This window comes from Mytilus galloprovincialis, chromosome 1, assembly GCF_965363235.1.
Source record: "Mytilus galloprovincialis chromosome 1, xbMytGall1.hap1.1, whole genome shotgun sequence".
Taxonomy (NCBI): domain Eukaryota; kingdom Metazoa; phylum Mollusca; class Bivalvia; order Mytilida; family Mytilidae; genus Mytilus; species Mytilus galloprovincialis.
Window position 1 is genome coordinate 82,582,069 of NC_134838.1, and position 17,817 is coordinate 82,599,885.

Genomic DNA, 17,817 nt, shown 5'->3' on the forward strand with positions numbered 1-17,817 from the left:
GTTTGTACTTGCCTATTATATATAATAGGGAGATATGATAAGATTGCCAATGACATAACTTTTCAACTATTACAAGGTGTTTGTTTGATGGGACTGAAGAGGGAAATAAGTTATTATTAATGATTCTTTTATGATTTTCATATTTTATAATTGCCACTGGACATTAAGCAACCAACAATCAATCAATCAATACAAATATTTGAATGTGATTGGTCCTTTAGATTTATTCTTGGTTTACACCTCTGTAGACTATGTTGCTGGAATTACTTTGGTAACCTATGTAAACACTATGTTTATTTAACTGTGATATGTTCCATGTGCCGTACACATGAAGGGACTGGTGTGGTTCCAAGAAAGATGAAATAAAAAAAATGTTTAGTAATCTTGGTAGCTGCTGCTCAAACTTTACATACACTTTACATATAATAAAATGTCCATCAGACTTTTATAAAAATTATGAATATAAGCATAGTTCACATTGACTTTAATAGTTGACAGCACATATGATTTCGTTAACTAAACTTCTTGAAAGGATTAGTAGATTCCCCCCAGTATTAATTACATGTTTGCTTTGATTTTTCACAGGACAGTACACTAATAGGGAGACAAATCCAGATTGTATTACAAGGTAGAGTTACTTCCCCTTCTGTGTCAGAGATCTGGTGGGATATACAACAGCTAATAGAAGATAGACAAAATGTTTCTGTAAATGGGACTAGATACCAAATTGTGGGACATCCTGTTGCATACCAACAGTTTACAAAGTAATTCTCATATATGTTTGTGTGCTGTCATCAAATTAAAAAATATATATATATAGATTCTACCTTCACAATGAGTAAGATTTTATTTCATTATTGGAGATTATTATAAAAGTTAGGATTACAGATTGTTTTATATATGAATGGTTTGATTGTAAAGAGTTGAAAAAATATATAAAAGTTTTCTTTTCTGTGTGACATTATTAGGCAAGATTATGAACCACTTCTACTCAAAAGATATGTATGACTAAATACTCATATTAACCTGCTTGCTGCCAAAAGGACATTTATGGCTTTTACACAAAAATCTTGTTGATTGTGTAGAACGTCAAAGGTCCATGGTAACATCACAATAATGGGGGGCACCAACAACGTCAAAAGACGGCGCCAAAGGGACGATTTTGGATGGAAAGAAGCGAACTCAATAAAATGCATTATAACTATACTTATAACGGATGTCAACAACTAATGCAGGGTCATAAGCTTGTTAGTACTATAATGCCAACTTATTTAACATGTTTACTAATTATCTAGTTTGTCATTTTCTTGTAAAATGTTGCCTACTTTCCAGAAATTTGTTAAACGTTATTTTCATACATCTTTCAATCGAATATCACATATAATAATCGCTTTTCTAATAATTAATCATAAAAAAGGTAACTGTTATAATACTTGATCTGTGAGATATAGTTATTCACAATACATGTATACGCTTTATTTTAGAGAACTGGAACATTTCTTTAGGGCTTGTATGCCGCGATTGAATTCTCAGTTAGGATTTTTTTTGGTTAAAGAACACATATGTTCACCCATATACTTGTATACAATATTTCAATTCATTTTAAACACGTTTCATCATGGAAGCACTGATCTAACAATATTTATTTTCATTTGAAATGGGGATTTTAAATTAGTTGGTGACACAATGATTTCTATTCCTATCCTATATATCATCGATATCCTTTCCCAGTGGTAACCTCAATTTTCAGCCATTTATCACAGATCTTTTACTTTGTAGGACCCAATGAGCAATAGATTTGTTGTATATTAAATTTCACACCTCCTTAATATTGCATGAAATACTTGTCACTGAACGTTGAAAAGAGAACAATTTATCAAGTAACAGATTTAAATAATATTTCGTGTATGTCAATGACAGTGTGTACTTTATCATAGAAAATACATCTTGTTGATTCAGGTTCACTTGTAGACAATAGAAATTAATTCTGTTTTTCTTTGGGTCTTTTATTCCTTCTCTCAAAAAATTTGAGCAATAAAATAATGATAAACATGATTAAAAAATAATCAAAATGAGTTTGGATAATAATTTTTATAAAAATCATTTCCTCGACCTACCAAAACATGGCTTGAAATGAAAATTTTAATCTGACATGTTTGATACTTTACAACTAGAAGTAGATCATAGAATCGGGTGTTCTGAGTTTTTATTTATTTTTATTTGTACACGCTTTGTTTTTATTTATACTTTCACTGGGTGTAGTTGTTTTGTTATATGATTATTTGAGAAATTTTTTACGGTATTTATCAATTATAACAAGGTTTACTAAGCTAATTGGAAAACAAGATTTTAGAGGTGGTTAAGAATCATTAATGCATTTCACTTGACAAAGATAAACAAAATCGCCTATAAAACTAGTAGCAATATGGGTATATTATTTTCACTTTTTTTGAAGACAAGATAGATTAAAAAAAACCATTTCAATATTAAAACTTGTATTTTTAAATAATGTTGCATTAAAAACATCGTTTATAACTATCTTAGAGCAATCATTTTCATAGAATTACTTATACATCGCTTTCATAATTACGACTACATTGATGCGGGAAAAATTATGGACAGTGAGAAAGTGCTGTTCTACAAAGAGGCACAAGTTTTGCAACATCACAGATATGAAACATCAAGATGCTTTTGGCGCGACAAAGCAAGAAAAAAACTCGGCAGCAAGAGGGTTAAGTAACTATTTCTATATTTTAGGGGATTGATTTACACATAATGAGAGCTTCTTCTCATTTCCAATAGAATATGAGAATATTATTTTGTTTTTTTGCAGTATGTATATAGCATTAACCTTAGATAGATTTAATGCTGATAGTTTGATACAAGACCATCCACTTGATGGAAGAGAAGAAATAACACATGCTGTCATAGAAGTGGCCAAATCATACCTTAGACACCAAATTGTTAAAAGTATCAGAGACATAAAATTTAGTATGGTAAATATTAATACTTTCAAATTTTCATTCAATTTTATTAAGTTCATTTTTAATTTTGGTGTTAATTGTCAAACATCAATGGCTGGATGGTAACATCGATCTAGATGCTGACTATATGGATTCTTTGCCCTTCTTTTTTTTTTTTAATAAAGGACAACGAAAGTTTTATAAATATTTTTTTTCTTTTTAAAACTAGATAGAATGATGTAAAGTTTATAATCTGTCATAGATTCCCCATGTTTTACTAGCAGTATACATACATGTATATTTTCAGGATGAAGTGACATTTTCTGTGGACAGTAGCTATGACAACAGTATAGATCTTAGGTCAGAGTATGACATTTTACAGAAGGCTGTCACAAATGGCCAGGTCAATGTCACAATCTTTGATCAGACTTATGATGTCAAATATGTTTTCTTTATTGGCAGTTTTGATTATATATGTCCTAGGAGCTGTGATGAAGGGTAAGCATTATGGTAAATATTTTCAAACTGCTTTAATTGTTATAAACTTTTGAAAAGGTATATGAAACTATTTTGCCTGATTAGAAGATCAAATGTGTGTTGAATATTTGGGCAAGGAAAATGGAAACAAGGGAAGACATTTATTAATTATAAGGACAGAAGGGCCAATCCTGAAGTTGTTAGTAAATTTTAGTTGGAGACAATACTGTGGTTATTGACACGGTATTTCCTCACAAAAAAGAATCATTCTAAGCTGTTTTTTTAGATGCATCATCCCAGGATTATATATATATATATATTCACCTTAGAACGTATATGAATAAGTCAATCTTATTATTTTTAGAACACAGAGTACTTGCAGCATTATCCCAGGCTGTGATTGGTCAAATACAGGAAAGTGTTTATCTGATGTAGTTTTTCCAGAAAGGTAACTTGAACATTGAATAGCATAAAATGATAAAAATCAATTGGTATTAAAACAAACCATCTTAACTAATGATTTTCAATTGATTTAAAAAAGCTATATACTTAAGCTTATAATGATTTTTAATCCTATTAAAAATTAATAGGAAAAGAGAAAAGGATGACCCTCATTTTATGTTTAACTCATCTTAGATACCAGGACTAAATTTTGTATATACGCCAAATGCGCGTTTCGTCTACAAAAGACTCATAGTGACGCTCAAATTCAAATACTCATTTACTCTGAAGAAGGAATAAGATAATTATTAGGCTGTCAACATTAACTTTAAGGACAGTCTGTCCATCAGTTGTTCTATTCACTGTTCACCAATGTTTCTGACGTTTATTTTTGGTCTGCCTTCTAAGTTAATCAGTGGTAAAAAATTTAAACAGGAACATTTGCAAAAGCTTAGCAGAGTGTCGAAAATTCTATTTTGATAAACAAAAAACAATTGGTTTTTGTCAAATTTTGTGTGTGGCATAATTGGTTTGATTTATAGATTACTTCCTTTTTTGTGCAATTTCTCGCAATTTCAAAATGTTACAAAGCTTATGTTATAACATCAAAGTAGAACTGATTGTTTGAAGATGTCGTTTTATGCTGATCGACTCATGGTCAACCAATGTTACACATTTACAAAAAAAACAATTAGAGATTGTTTATAGTAGCTAATTTATTTTGTAAGCTTTCAAGGTTATTTCTGTCTCTTTTATTGGATGGGTGTGCATGTACCAACATAAGATAGTCAGTTATGTAACCTCTACTGAGACAGTAAAATGTATGAAGAATTATTTTTTTTCACAACAAATTTTCAATATTATTTAATGGTACTATTTCCTTGTAGGAAGATCATCAATGTTGTTTTCCCCTGTATAGACATCAGAAAGCTGACAGACCCAGAGAGGAACCAATTGTTGTCCAAAACAACACAACATATCGCCAAATACTTAAAAACAAAGACATTGTCAACTGTTGTTACTTCTGTTCATTATCAAAAGGTATGCCTTCTCTGGTCCTTTTTCAAACCTTTTACTAAAAAAATGTAAATAAAGTTTAACCTGTCCTTTCAGTTTTTTGCTAGATTTGACTTTCTTATCAGGTTTTACCTTTGTATCATGATGGGTGCATTGTATGAAGCAAGAATTTCTCATTCTTGCAAAGCACAGGAGTTTGTGCATGGTATCCTATGGGTTGAAACCCCCTTCATATAGAAAGATTGTATGTAAATTAAAAATCATTACTAAAGAAACTGCATTTATTCATCAAAGTTTACAAATTTTATCAAATAATTTTTTTTTATCTTAATTAATTTTTGTTTACATAAAGTTTTTTCTTTCTTCTTGTTTTGTATAAGTAATAATCTTACAAGCCACTTTGAGATCAAATATCATTACTTTTGCAGGAAAGTCTTAGCTATATTGTCATTATTCTGTCAGTAACTTTTGAAAAATAATACAATTACTTTTGTAGGATAATCCTAACCATATTTTCATTGACCTGCAAGCCACTTCCAGATCTCCGCCATTATCTGATTTGTACAAGGACTCTGAACAGTGGTTGAAGAACAAGAAGTTAGAAATATCATTGAACAATTACACTCTATTAGGAAGGTCAACCAATGATTTTACAAGGTAAATGTAAATAATATGAACTCTATGAGATTCTGTAAAAACTTGATAAAGTTTTAAAGCAGAACTATTATCGGTATACATTTGGTTGATTTTTATTTACTGGGGTATAATAAATATGGCTTATGTATTTGTATTTTGGTTGATAAAAGTAGTTTGCAATATACATAAACTCATGAATCTGTAGTCACACCATGTAACAATGTCCTTGTCTGGTTTGACGATTATATATTAAACTCTTTTACCTCTAATAGACTTCAAATCAACTCCTTAATTTTGAAATATGTAGCTAGCAAGAATGTTTGTGGTTCATATGTGCAACTTTTATCCCTAATTATTCTAATCAACTTAACTGATTTGATAGATCTTTTCTTGCTCAAGTATTTTTGAAAGGCATGACATCTTAAAGTGAAAAAGTCATGTTAAACATAAAAGTCGCAAAGATCAGGGTGAGCAGAAATCATGAATTCTAACTGATCACTAGAAAATAAAGTATTTGCATCAATGATGATTGTCTTCTGAAAGAGAAGAGTAAATAGTTTTGCATTATCTCAGCAGACTACCTCCAGAAAAGATTAGTTTTGTTAAAGATTCTAAACTGTATTGTATTTAAAACTATGCAGACAACTGCAAAATTCAGATGTCATTTGAAGTGCAGAGTCCTAGCAGCATTTGAAAAAAACATTCAACAATTTAACAGAAAACTTTGAAATTTATACAGCATTGATACTATTAGTTTATTTTATAGCATTGCTACTGTTAGTTTAGCAAAGACTAAGAATTTGAAATCAACATTTTACATTTTATCTTCTTTTTTCAGTATTTCAGTAGCACTGGAATTTTCAAACATCAATTTCACAGAATTATCAATATATAAAAGAATGGATTGGATGAAAGAATTATCAAGGAGATTACAATTAATTCTTAGTGATGGAGTGAGCATAGACAATGAATGGTTCACTTTGGTAAAGAAACAGGCTTTTTATTATCTGTATGAATAGATATAAGAGAATAATTCCATCTATTTTTAAAACCATTTGCTTTTACTGTCTGACATCATGTATGGCCATTTTGTTTATCATCATAATAGAGTACTCATGTTTTTTGTTCTACAGTTCTTTCAAGAATGTGTAAAAGTATGTGAACAGTATTTGCTTGACTTTGTATTGAAAATGAAGTTAATTTGAATAATCATTCCTCAAAGGCAATATTTAATTGAAAGAATGCAATATTTAATTGGAAGTTTAGATTTTAACCCTGTTTTGCACAGACATTTTGATCTGCTTAAGGCTATGTTACAGACTTCAATTAAATTTTAGTTAGTTTTTCTGACATTTCTTTATCCACAGTTCATATACATGTGTCTGTCCCAAGTCAGGAGCTTGTAGTTCAGTGCTTGTTGTTTGTTTATGTGTTACATATTTGTTTTTCGTTCATTTTTTTTACATAAATAAGGCTGTTAGTTTTCTTGTTTGAATTGTTTTACAGTGTCTCATGGGGCCTTTTATAGCTGACTATGCGGTATGGGCTTTGCTCATTGTTGAAGGCCATACGGTGACCTATAGTTGTTAATGTCTGTGTCATTTTGGTCTTTGTGGATAGTTGTCTCATTGGCAATCATACCACATCTTCTTTTTTATACATTATTTATATTGATATGCATTTATTACAACTGCTATATATTTCAAATTTTTTTTTTTTAGAATTATAGTATTTTTGATATTAAAAGTAGCAACAACTTATCACATCATATTGATTTGGATAAAGATTTAGAGAAAATACAGACATTTATAAACCTTGGTGGATTAACATTCCATTCACCGAGCAATCCAGTAACACCACATAATGTTCTCATGAATGGCAATATAGATTGTAGCATTTGTAACCTAACAACTCAGATTTGTAAAATGGAAAGAAAATGTTTCTGGCAGGGAAAATGGGATGTTAAGTTTTGTAAAGCTGTAAACAATCCTGATAAGTAAGTTGAACAAAGGATAAAGTATTTTGTCTTGTACATGTAGTAATTCTTAGTGATAATATCAAAGGCATGAAAGAAACACCAGGAATTAACTAAAACTCAGTTCAGAAGGTTCTGTTTTTTTCCTCACTTTTATAAATACCACTAATTCATCTGATACTTTTTTCATATACTTCATATTATTGCTGTGAAACAAAGCTTACAACTCCATAAAGGAAACCTTTAACAATATTGGCTCTGGTTGTATAATGTTTTTTATTGTGACTAACTTATTAATTGTTGACCATCAATTTTCACCCTTCACCGCAGTTTTTTTTTTATCTGCAAATATATAGCACATAAGAGTTGCAAATTCTTTCTTTAAGAATCTTGGAAAAAATCAACTTCATCTGAAACCAATGCATTATATTTATTTCAAATGGAAATAAGGGCCAAAGATACCAAGGGTTATCATGTTGAGAGAAACTGACAATCCCATGGTAAAAATTGAAAGACAACAAAAAGAGAAACAATCCAGAAAACTAAAGACTAAGCAACATGAAAACCACCAAAAAAACTGGGGTGTGTCTTAGGTGCTCCATAAGAGAAAGCAAATCCTGCTATACTTGAGGCACTTGTCCTGTTACTCATATTAAGTAGATATAAGATGAGGTGTCTCATTCAGTATTGTCACAATTGACGAAAAGATATAGAATACATGTAAATATTTTTAATATATTTGTAGATTCACTTATGAAGTACTTCTGCCATGTAATCAAACTCAGACATTGACCTTGAATGAAAAGAAAGAATCAGAGATTGTATTGTACAACAAGGTTCTACAGTTACTGCATCCTGCTGGACAGCACATAATTAATTCTGTTCATATCCAACAGGTATTGATTCAAGGGATCATAGCATTTCATGTCTGTTTAGCATCAGGTTCAGACATGTACTGCTTTTTATTAGGTCAGTGAAATTGGAGCCGCTTGTAGTAGGTCAATGATATTTGGTATGCAAATAATTTGGTCCTGCTTCCTCAGACCTGGTCCATTGACTTTGAAACTTGTTCTTAGTTTTCATGCATATAACCAGTCTCTACTGAGGGATTTGTGACAGATGTTTTCATTTATCTTACTTTCAAAAATGTAAACCCCGCAGGAACCTTAGTGGATGGCATTAAGCAGTTGTTAAATGATAGAACAATATCCTTTAATTTTATAACCTGTTTCAAAATTCTGAAACTTGTAAAATATCAAATTCTTGTTTCACTTGCTGTGTTAAGAATATATAGCTCATTTATAGTTTTGCAGTTATATTATTTTGTTCATATTACATGTATTTTGTATTTAAATCTTATATGATGAACATCAGGAAAGTGTCACCATTGAACTACAGACCAGTCCCTTATATCCATACCTAGAAAGATATGCTGAAATGTTACAGCAACAAGTGGATTTTAGAACAGGATTTAACTTTGGTCCATCAAATAAAACAACAGATTTAGTTCCAAGGCATATGGAAGATTTTACAAAGTAAGCTAAAATTTTAGGTATATTTCTTTAGTGCTAGTCATTCTGCAAAGATCATCAAAATTATAAATGAAAATTGTTTTGAGCATAGTTTGAAATAAGCAACAAATTATTTGGGACATCCTGTTTAATCTTACTTCTATTTTATCAATATGCTGAATGAAACTATTTTGAACACATTTCTCTATTACTACTGGTCAGTAGCCTGACAAAGAAAAGTTTTGTAAACCTTTTCACATAGGTTAAATTCATACTTCCTGTTTATCCTTCTTTGAATTGTTCAATCTGTTGAATGAATTCATCCCGTACAGTAGGATAACCTATAGTTCTTAATTTCTGTGTTAATGGTCTGTTGTGGAGAGTTGTCTCATTGGCAATGATACCACATCTTCTTTTTTATAATCATTATCAGTTAAATATACTCCTGTTAAAATATATGATAACTACATACATGTGACAGAGTTGTCAAGCCACAACTGGAGATTTGGAAATTTTCAGCTGGAGTTTGGGCCTCATAACTGGAGAACTTCCGTTTTTCTCGGACTTTTCCCATATCAATTTAGAGTTTCTCGGACTTTTTCCCTGTCCGTATCTATTTTGTATCTATTTTGTAAACAGAAATGTCTACTGAATTTTTTTCGAGATTGACATTTTCAAAAAGCGGAAGATTTCAAATTTTAACAGGAGGGACGGATGAGGGTCTGAAAAGCGGGAGATTTTAACTCCCTCCGGAAGAATCACATATATGTAACTATGTTCAAACTCAGTGCTCCTTAAACAATGATGCCTGGAGCAAATAAATTGTTATGCACCTCTGATCATGATGGCAGCGTTTTTAACACCAATGACAAACACAATGTCCAAAATGACAGACACAACGTCCAAAATGACAGACACAATGTCCAAAATGACACAACTGTATTTATTAGAAAAATTAAAAACTCATAAACTTCAATGAAAAATTATCATTGACACTATTGTGTTCATGGACTACAGTTGGATATGTATGGGATTACTTTGATCAGAAATGTATGACAATTACAACAAGGCTTCCACTACTTGTGTGAACTGAGATTCAACATAAATACATAAACTTAACTTTTGTTTTAATTTTTCTTACAACCTGTATATATTTTATTATTTTTCAGTGCTGAAATAACATTAAATTTTAGAAGTATAGACTTTGATGCGATAGTTAACAGTGGATTAGCTAGTTATTCACAGATATCAGCATTGTTTAATAGAAAGATCAATGTTTTTATGTTGGGAGAAATAGTACAGTCTTACCAAGTGAGGACAATAGAGAAGGTACACTTTTATTAAAGAAATATGGAATTTTTTAAATAAGGGGGGGGGGGGGGGTAATGTTTTTTCACTGGTAATGTTTACTGGAGAAGTTTTTATTGTGTTGAAGTATTCCATGAAATTTTTGCAGTTTTATAAATATCTTTAGTACAATATTATTTATCAACACAACAATAGCTTCGATATTCAAAGGGATGAAATAAAAAAATCGTACCTTACAACACATTCAATATGGGTCATGACTTGACTGTTAGGGGGGGGGGGGGTTAATATAGAAATAAGAAGAGGTGGTATTATTGTAAAAATGTAATTTGCAGCAATCTCACAATGTGGGTGTAGTAATGAAGCAAAGAGGGGTAAAGCTGTTTAATCATGGATCTTTGGTGAATAACTGCCACATTTTTCTTTGTTGATATATCAAATAAACACAAATCCTTGCAAAAAGTAAAATAACAAAAATACCAAAGTCTGAGTAGAATTCACAGAAAGTCCTGAATCAAATGGCAAAATTAAAAGCTCAAACAATTCAAACTCATGGATAACAACTGTCATATTCCTAATGGTACATGCATTTTTTTATGTAGAAAATGGTGGATTAAACCTGATTTATAGCTAGCTAAACCTCACACTTTTATGATAATGACTTAAGTAAGAACATTGCTCAATCCTTCCATAGTAATTATAACTAAATAGATTTTATTGAAGTGGATATTACAAATTACCTGTCGATACCAATAGTATTTGAAATTTCAATATTTTAATTTTAGGATTTTATTAGATTCAGCCTAAAGAAGAGATATGACAGCTATATTGTATTGTCAAGGGAGATAACTAAACTAAAGCATCTGGTTGATGCTGGTGTTTTTGATTTAGATCTTAATTACATTAGGCCTGTAACAGCAACAAGGATGTCTGTACTGGGAACATTTGATGAGTATATGTTAACTTTGTTTGTTAATCTAATATTGCTGAATTTTTTTATTGCTGTTAAATCTCTAATACATATGATACACAACAAGCGTTCATATTTGTCCATATGTTTAGGTGTATAATTTTCTTCTGTCTTTTTGGTTTAAAATCAGACACCAACTTAAGTCATTCCGGACTTTTTTTCTTCACAATTTCCAGATATTCAGGGATGATACTCGAAGAAGCTTTATATTTAAAATTTGATGCGAAGTAAGAATTAGGTTGATTTGATGTTGCACATTGGAGGAGTGCCATGTTTTTGACATGTTTATTATAATTTTCAATAATCTTTTAAGTTTTGAAAAGCATATTGCAAGGCAGAATGTCATAACTTACCCATTACACTTTCTTGGTCCAGTTGTTGTCTCTTTAACATATTCCCCACTTGCATTCTCAATTATATTGGTTCAACCGGCCCTTCAGCTTGAGCTGATCACTTCTTGATTAATTGGATTTTTTTTAGACTTCATATACATTTAAAAAAATTTAACTGGATATTCAGCCTTCAAAAAATGAGACTAATTTTTCAATTAAATATGTGCTTGTTTCTTTTTCAAATTTTTTTTTGCTTTGAAGATTTAGATTAAACAGTCTGTAATTTTCAAGACTTGAAAATCCATCACAATAAGGTATATCATGCATCAGAGAATTAACTCAACATAGGTTTGTCATACAATTTTTGATTTTTCTAATCATTATCTTTTATATTATAATTGTAGATTGTGTGACAATTTAGCAGGTCAGATTACAGGACCAGTGATTAACACTTTGCCTACAGTAGCTTCCAATGTATCAATACATCAGGTAAAATGATTACAGGTGTTTAAAACCAGCATGTCCATATGATACTTATTTTAAATTTCAAATTTTAACAAAATTGTTGACAAAATTATAGTTAATGTGTAATTGCTTTTTATAAATATCCAAATATAACAGATATCTTTATAGAATCAGATCCTTTATAAAACAAGGAGATGTGGTATGATAGCTAAATGGACAACTATCAACCAAAGTTCAAACGAAGTGGATGGAAGCAAATATAGGCAACTGTACAGCCTTCAACAATGAGAAAAATTCAATACCATATAGTCTGTGAAAAAAGGCCTGACATTAAAAATATGAAACAATTCAATTGAGAAATCTAACTTATAACAAACAATTTACAAAAAAACAAATATGACAGACATGAACCAATGACAACCACTGAAGTACAGGCTTCTGACTTGGGACAAGCACATAAAGAAGGTTGTGGGGTAAAACATGTTTATCAGTGTTCAACCCTCCTTTTAAATGGCACAGTGGTGTTGCAGCCCAACCTAAGAACACATCATAAAAATATATAACTTTATATACTGATATTTTAAATTCCAGATACCAATAGCCATGATTCCAGTGCCAACTATATTGGTTTTATATAATAGGTCTACTGCTAATATACCTAATCTACAAACAGTTATAGATACTATGTATGTTGATGTATGTTTTATTGAGATGAAGAAAAGTCCTCTTGCCATGGAGTCTTTTTCATGGAACACATGCTCCTTCAAAACTCCAGTGAAAGAAAATACAGTAAGTGCTGCTACCATATGTTTTTTTCAAGGATAAACATATACCTTTAACACACCTTTGATAGATATCAGATAAGTCCTTTTGCTATGGAGCGCAAGAAATATCTGCTTCTTTTATGCTCCAGTAAAAGATAATACAGTAAGTCCTATTGCTATGGAGTCATTTTCAAGCAACACATGCTCCTTCAATAACAGATGATACCTGTTTTTGAATTGTTTTCGTGGAACATATGCTCCTTCAATACTCTGTGAAAAAGATAATAAGGAAATTTCACTTTTTTTTTTGGGGGGGGGGGGGGGGGGAACTATATTTTGGGAGATTATCTGCAGTTAATTTTCAGTAGCTTAAAATCAAATTTGAAACACATATTAAATGCATTTCTTTAATCTCTAAATACTATTGCATATAATAATTACTTTCATTAATAATGAAAATGTCAGTTGATGCTTTACAATTTAAAGGCAATATACTACATGTGAATTCATTTACTACATTCATGGATACAAATTTTTGTTGATAAAAAAAAAAAAAATGTATTTTTGTTAGTATTTGATTTTATTGCTTTAGCGAAATCTGCATTCAAGCCTATAAAAAGATCTTATTTCATTGAACATTTAGAACCATGGTTTACCTATTATACCCAAATAGTACATGCCAATCGGTATGAACAGTATATAATTCTAAAGGTATAGACATACCTTTACTAGTATAAAATGAAGCAGTTTTTAATGAGTTAGTGATTGGTCTATATTCCAGATGAAAACTGAAAGATCAGATCCTGACCATATTGGACCAGTCCAGTGGACTATTATAGGTGTAGGAGGGATATTTATTCTAGCATTAGCTCTATGGGCAATCCAAGGAAGTGAGTATATGTATATTATATTCTTTATAAAGCACAAAGGTGTCAGTATTCACCTCAGAAACTTACAAAACCTTTGAATAGACTTATTAAGAAGGGATATAATTACGATACTGTTGTCAAGTCATTAAAGATTGCATATTTTGGCGTTAATATTGAGTCACTGATAAGGTCTTTGCATCGGAACTAAACACATTTATTCTAAAATACTGTTGTTGGCATGACACGGGTTATGTTCTTCTCATATATGTTATGATGGTATGATACTAAACCCCTAACGGGAAGGATTGTGCCTGATGTTCATATGATGAAATCATAATCTTTCAGTCAGTTTAATTGAAGTCTGGAGCTGGCATGTCAGTTAACTGCTAGTAGTCTGTTGTTATTTATGTATTATTGTCATTTTGTTTATTTTCTTTGGTTACATCTTCTGACATCAGACTCGGATTTCTCTTGAACTGAATTTTAATGTGCGTATTGTTATGCGTTTACTTTACTACATTGGTTAGAGGTATAGGGGGAGGGTTGAGATCTCACAAACATGTTTAACCCCGCCGCATTTTTGCGCCTGTCCCAAGTCAGGAGCCTCTGGCCTTTGTTAGTCTTGTATTATTTTAATTTTAGTTTCTTGTGTACAATTTGGAAATTAGTATGGCGTTCATTATCACTGGACTAGTATATATTTGTTATGGGGCCAGCTGAAGGACGCCTCCGGGTGCGGGAATTTCTCGCTACATTGAAGACCTGTTGGTGACCCTCTGTTGTTGTTGTTTTTTATTTGGTCGGGTTGTTGTCTCTTTGACACATTCCCCATTTCCATTCTCAATTTTATAGTACATAATCAAAAGGCTTTGTCTTTTATAGTACACATTTGATGAAAGGAAACAGGAAACAGGAGACATTAAAGGGCTATAAAAAAATCTAATAAAAAGAAATATCACATGGCAAAAATGAAAAATGAAAAAAAAGGGAAAATAAAAAAAAAAGGCATTTCACAGAGAATTAAAGGTTATCAACACAATAAAGGCAACAGTAGTATATCAGTGTTCAATAGTCTTTTAAAATTGATTAAGAGAAAATAAATGTTAATGTTAATGTAAATATAAATTAACATAACAAAAGAATGGTTTGAAGGGCTATTACAATTTAAATTGCTTAAAGTGGTACCCAACACCTTCACTAAAATTAATTTGGCTCGTTTAATTTTCATAAAATTTTGACAAAGTATTTACTTTGACCCTTTACTTTGACCCTTTGACAAAAATATATAAAATTAAAAAAAATTGAACCAAATCTTTTATCAAAAAAAATTACACTGGTTATATAGCAGTGTGACAAACACTAATTTTGATCATTGAGAAGCTTAATATTCCCTTAACAACACAACATAATTAAAACGTTTAGCTGATTTTACAGAGTTACCTCCCTGTAGTGTTAGACTGGTACCACATAAAAAATAAATACAGGTAGCTCCTTTGAGAGATAAAAAAACCCTGATAGAATGAATACTATATTAAAATGATTATATTTGATGTGAGGTATAGATATATAGATTATGGATTATATTGCATGTACATGTGTACATTGTTCAAAGATAGATGATATTTATAAAGATAGATGTTGCATGATTATTTAAAATGGGATTTTTTTATTTTTTTTTTAAATCAGGTGACAGACTAAAACAGGGGATAACCATCAACTAAATAATCAAACCACATCAAAATTCACTAGTGAGTTTAGGTTTGTGGAAGGGCTAGCACTTAGATATTTTGGAAAGATTGCTTTTCTTATTCTATTCTTAGGCATAGTCTCACCAATTAGGATGTAGCAGTGGTAGCATACCTTTATTAAGGAAGAGATACCCATGTCATACAAACTGTCATAAGCCTTTTTTAAAGCGGTTTTTCTGAAAGACATTACAGCATAATTCGTCCACTGTGATAGCAGTTTAACATTTTATTTATAGAATAATCAATAGTTTTTTTCGTTTTCAGTTCACGAAATGTCAAAGAAGAGCAAGTCCAAAGAATCAGCTCCACAGAACTGCAGTATTGAAGATACAGAATGAACTGACTGATGTTTAGCTCATTTGACCAACTGGGCAGCTGTGAAACTTTCTCATCATTTTGCATCCTTTCTCCATAAAGGTTTTAGTGTCATGAACTTATATTTTTTTTTTGTATTATCTTCTGAGACCATTGATACACTTTGACAATTTAAATCAGACTGAACTACAAAATCATCTTGATAATGTGTTGGGTCAGTTATTTTTCATTGCTACAGACAACAAGCCAATATGATTTCCACTTATTTATATAGCATGAAGGACTAAAGAAGTTAAAACCATATTTATCAATTATGTTTTTTTGACGAGATCAATACCTTTTTTGTTATATGTATTGACAAAAAATGAAGTCCCTATATAATGTACTGTTAACTGAGTGAAAATTAATATAGTACATAATTATGTAAATATGTATATTATGGAAATGGACTTCAATGTTCTTTTTATGTATTTTACAATGTTTATTGCAATATTTTTAATATTGACTGTCATTACATGAATATGAATACATGCATAGTGTCCATATACTTATATACCCTTTAATAAACATGATAGTAATAACAAATGACAAAACAGAATGCCACGTACACCATATGCACTATATGTAATATCATGTTATAATACCTATATGAAAATAAAGAGATGTGGTATTATTTCAAATGAGACAATTACCCATCAATGACCCAAAATAAAATATGTGTCTGTAGGCCTGTTAATATTAAGTTTAGCTTTTGACCTAAATTGGTTTTTTAAAGGCAGTGCTTTAAGGCCTGACTTTCAAGTCATGAGGTTCATCTTTCCTTACGCAAATCTTTGCTGGGGGTCATTTTGCAAGAAATAGATCCAGAAATGTTTAAATTTCTCCTCTACTTTTTGTGGTATGTGTTGGTTTTTGTTCCTTTCATTTACATTGGGAAATAAAGAAACGATCAGTGTGTATTGTTCGTTTTAAAAATCTGTTTATTAATGTGTCTTTTGGATTATAAGCAGTCAATCTGATTACAAACTATCATTATTCGAATTCCGTGTGGAAAGAGGTCCGTTCAATTTCGAGTACTATTTGCGATCTAAAGATATTTTAAAATCATTTCACTCGTTGATATAACATGATATTATAATTAAAAGTCGACTGACCGTGAATTATATTGCATAATATACAATTTAAAGTATTTCTGTACGTGAAGCCGTATGACGTTATAGTTATTTCGGTCTCAGTTATGTAAAATATGAAATTATCGTTCCTGAATAGGGTTCCACTAATTAAAGACAAGAAGCGTCAAAAAGTGATAAGAAGCGACAATAAAATTAAAATAGCGATAAGAAGCGACAATATAATTAATTTAGCGAGAAGAAGCGTCAAGAAGACTATATAGCGACTATACATAAACAAAAAAAAATGTCATTGCAACAACTTATTCCCCATAGATATTAAAAAAAACATGCATTATTTTTTATTATAGGGGCGGTTATAAAACCTTTTTTTATATTACTGTACATTGATAGATAAAAATATGTTTTTATTAAGAAGAAAGGGATTAGTTTTTATTAGATATAAAAAAATATATATTTTATGCACACGCTAAAAATTGGCCATCAAAACAAAAAAAAATCAATTTCCTTTTAAAGAATTTATTGAATCAAAACCATGCAATATCATTTCCTTTCTAACAATGAAATTCTTCTTTTTCATAGGGACATATTTGATAGGTGTAGCTTCACCCTATCACATCAAATGAGAATAGCCTCGTGAGAGAATTACGATTCGCTTGTCCCTTGTTAGTTATTGTCGCTTCGTCACTAAATCAAACTTCTTGTCGCTGTTTGTCTCTAAAATTCTTCTTGTCTCTTATTAGTGAGACCAGTCAGTTCCGTCCTTAACTTCCGTTTTTGCACTGCAAAACAATCACACAATTAACGATGCCTAGTCCTTGTAATGTTGGTGTGTACCTGAGTGTCATTTAAGAGGAGGACTTGCATTTCTAAATGACTTAATAAGAAGGAAAAGA

At 30.8% G+C, this 17,817-nt stretch overlaps 1 protein-coding gene across 3 annotated transcripts in view; it reads left to right on the forward strand.

The window, feature by feature from the left end:
- The window catches only part of LOC143041995 (uncharacterized), a gene marked incomplete at its 5' end in the record, with an annotated part of 47,741 nt that extends 31,185 nt beyond the window's left edge, over window positions 1-16,556 (forward strand). For 2 of the 3 annotated variants that reach the window (XM_076214194.1, XM_076214204.1), the window contains 16 exon segments: window positions 586-764; window positions 2,834-2,996; window positions 3,271-3,461; window positions 3,805-3,888; window positions 4,769-4,922; window positions 5,395-5,555; window positions 6,373-6,517; window positions 7,256-7,530; window positions 8,255-8,405; window positions 8,884-9,044; window positions 10,190-10,349; window positions 11,114-11,280; window positions 12,035-12,119; window positions 12,687-12,884; window positions 13,641-13,749; window positions 15,741-16,556. In XM_076214194.1, coding sequence (XP_076070309.1) covers window positions 586-764; window positions 2,834-2,996; window positions 3,271-3,461; window positions 3,805-3,888; window positions 4,769-4,922; window positions 5,395-5,555; window positions 6,373-6,517; window positions 7,256-7,530; window positions 8,255-8,405; window positions 8,884-9,044; window positions 10,190-10,349; window positions 11,114-11,280; window positions 12,035-12,119; window positions 12,687-12,884; window positions 13,641-13,749; window positions 15,741-15,814 — 2,457 coding nt within the window. 3 annotated transcript variants of the gene reach the window in all.
- Window positions 16,557-17,817: the final 1,261 nt, after the last annotated feature.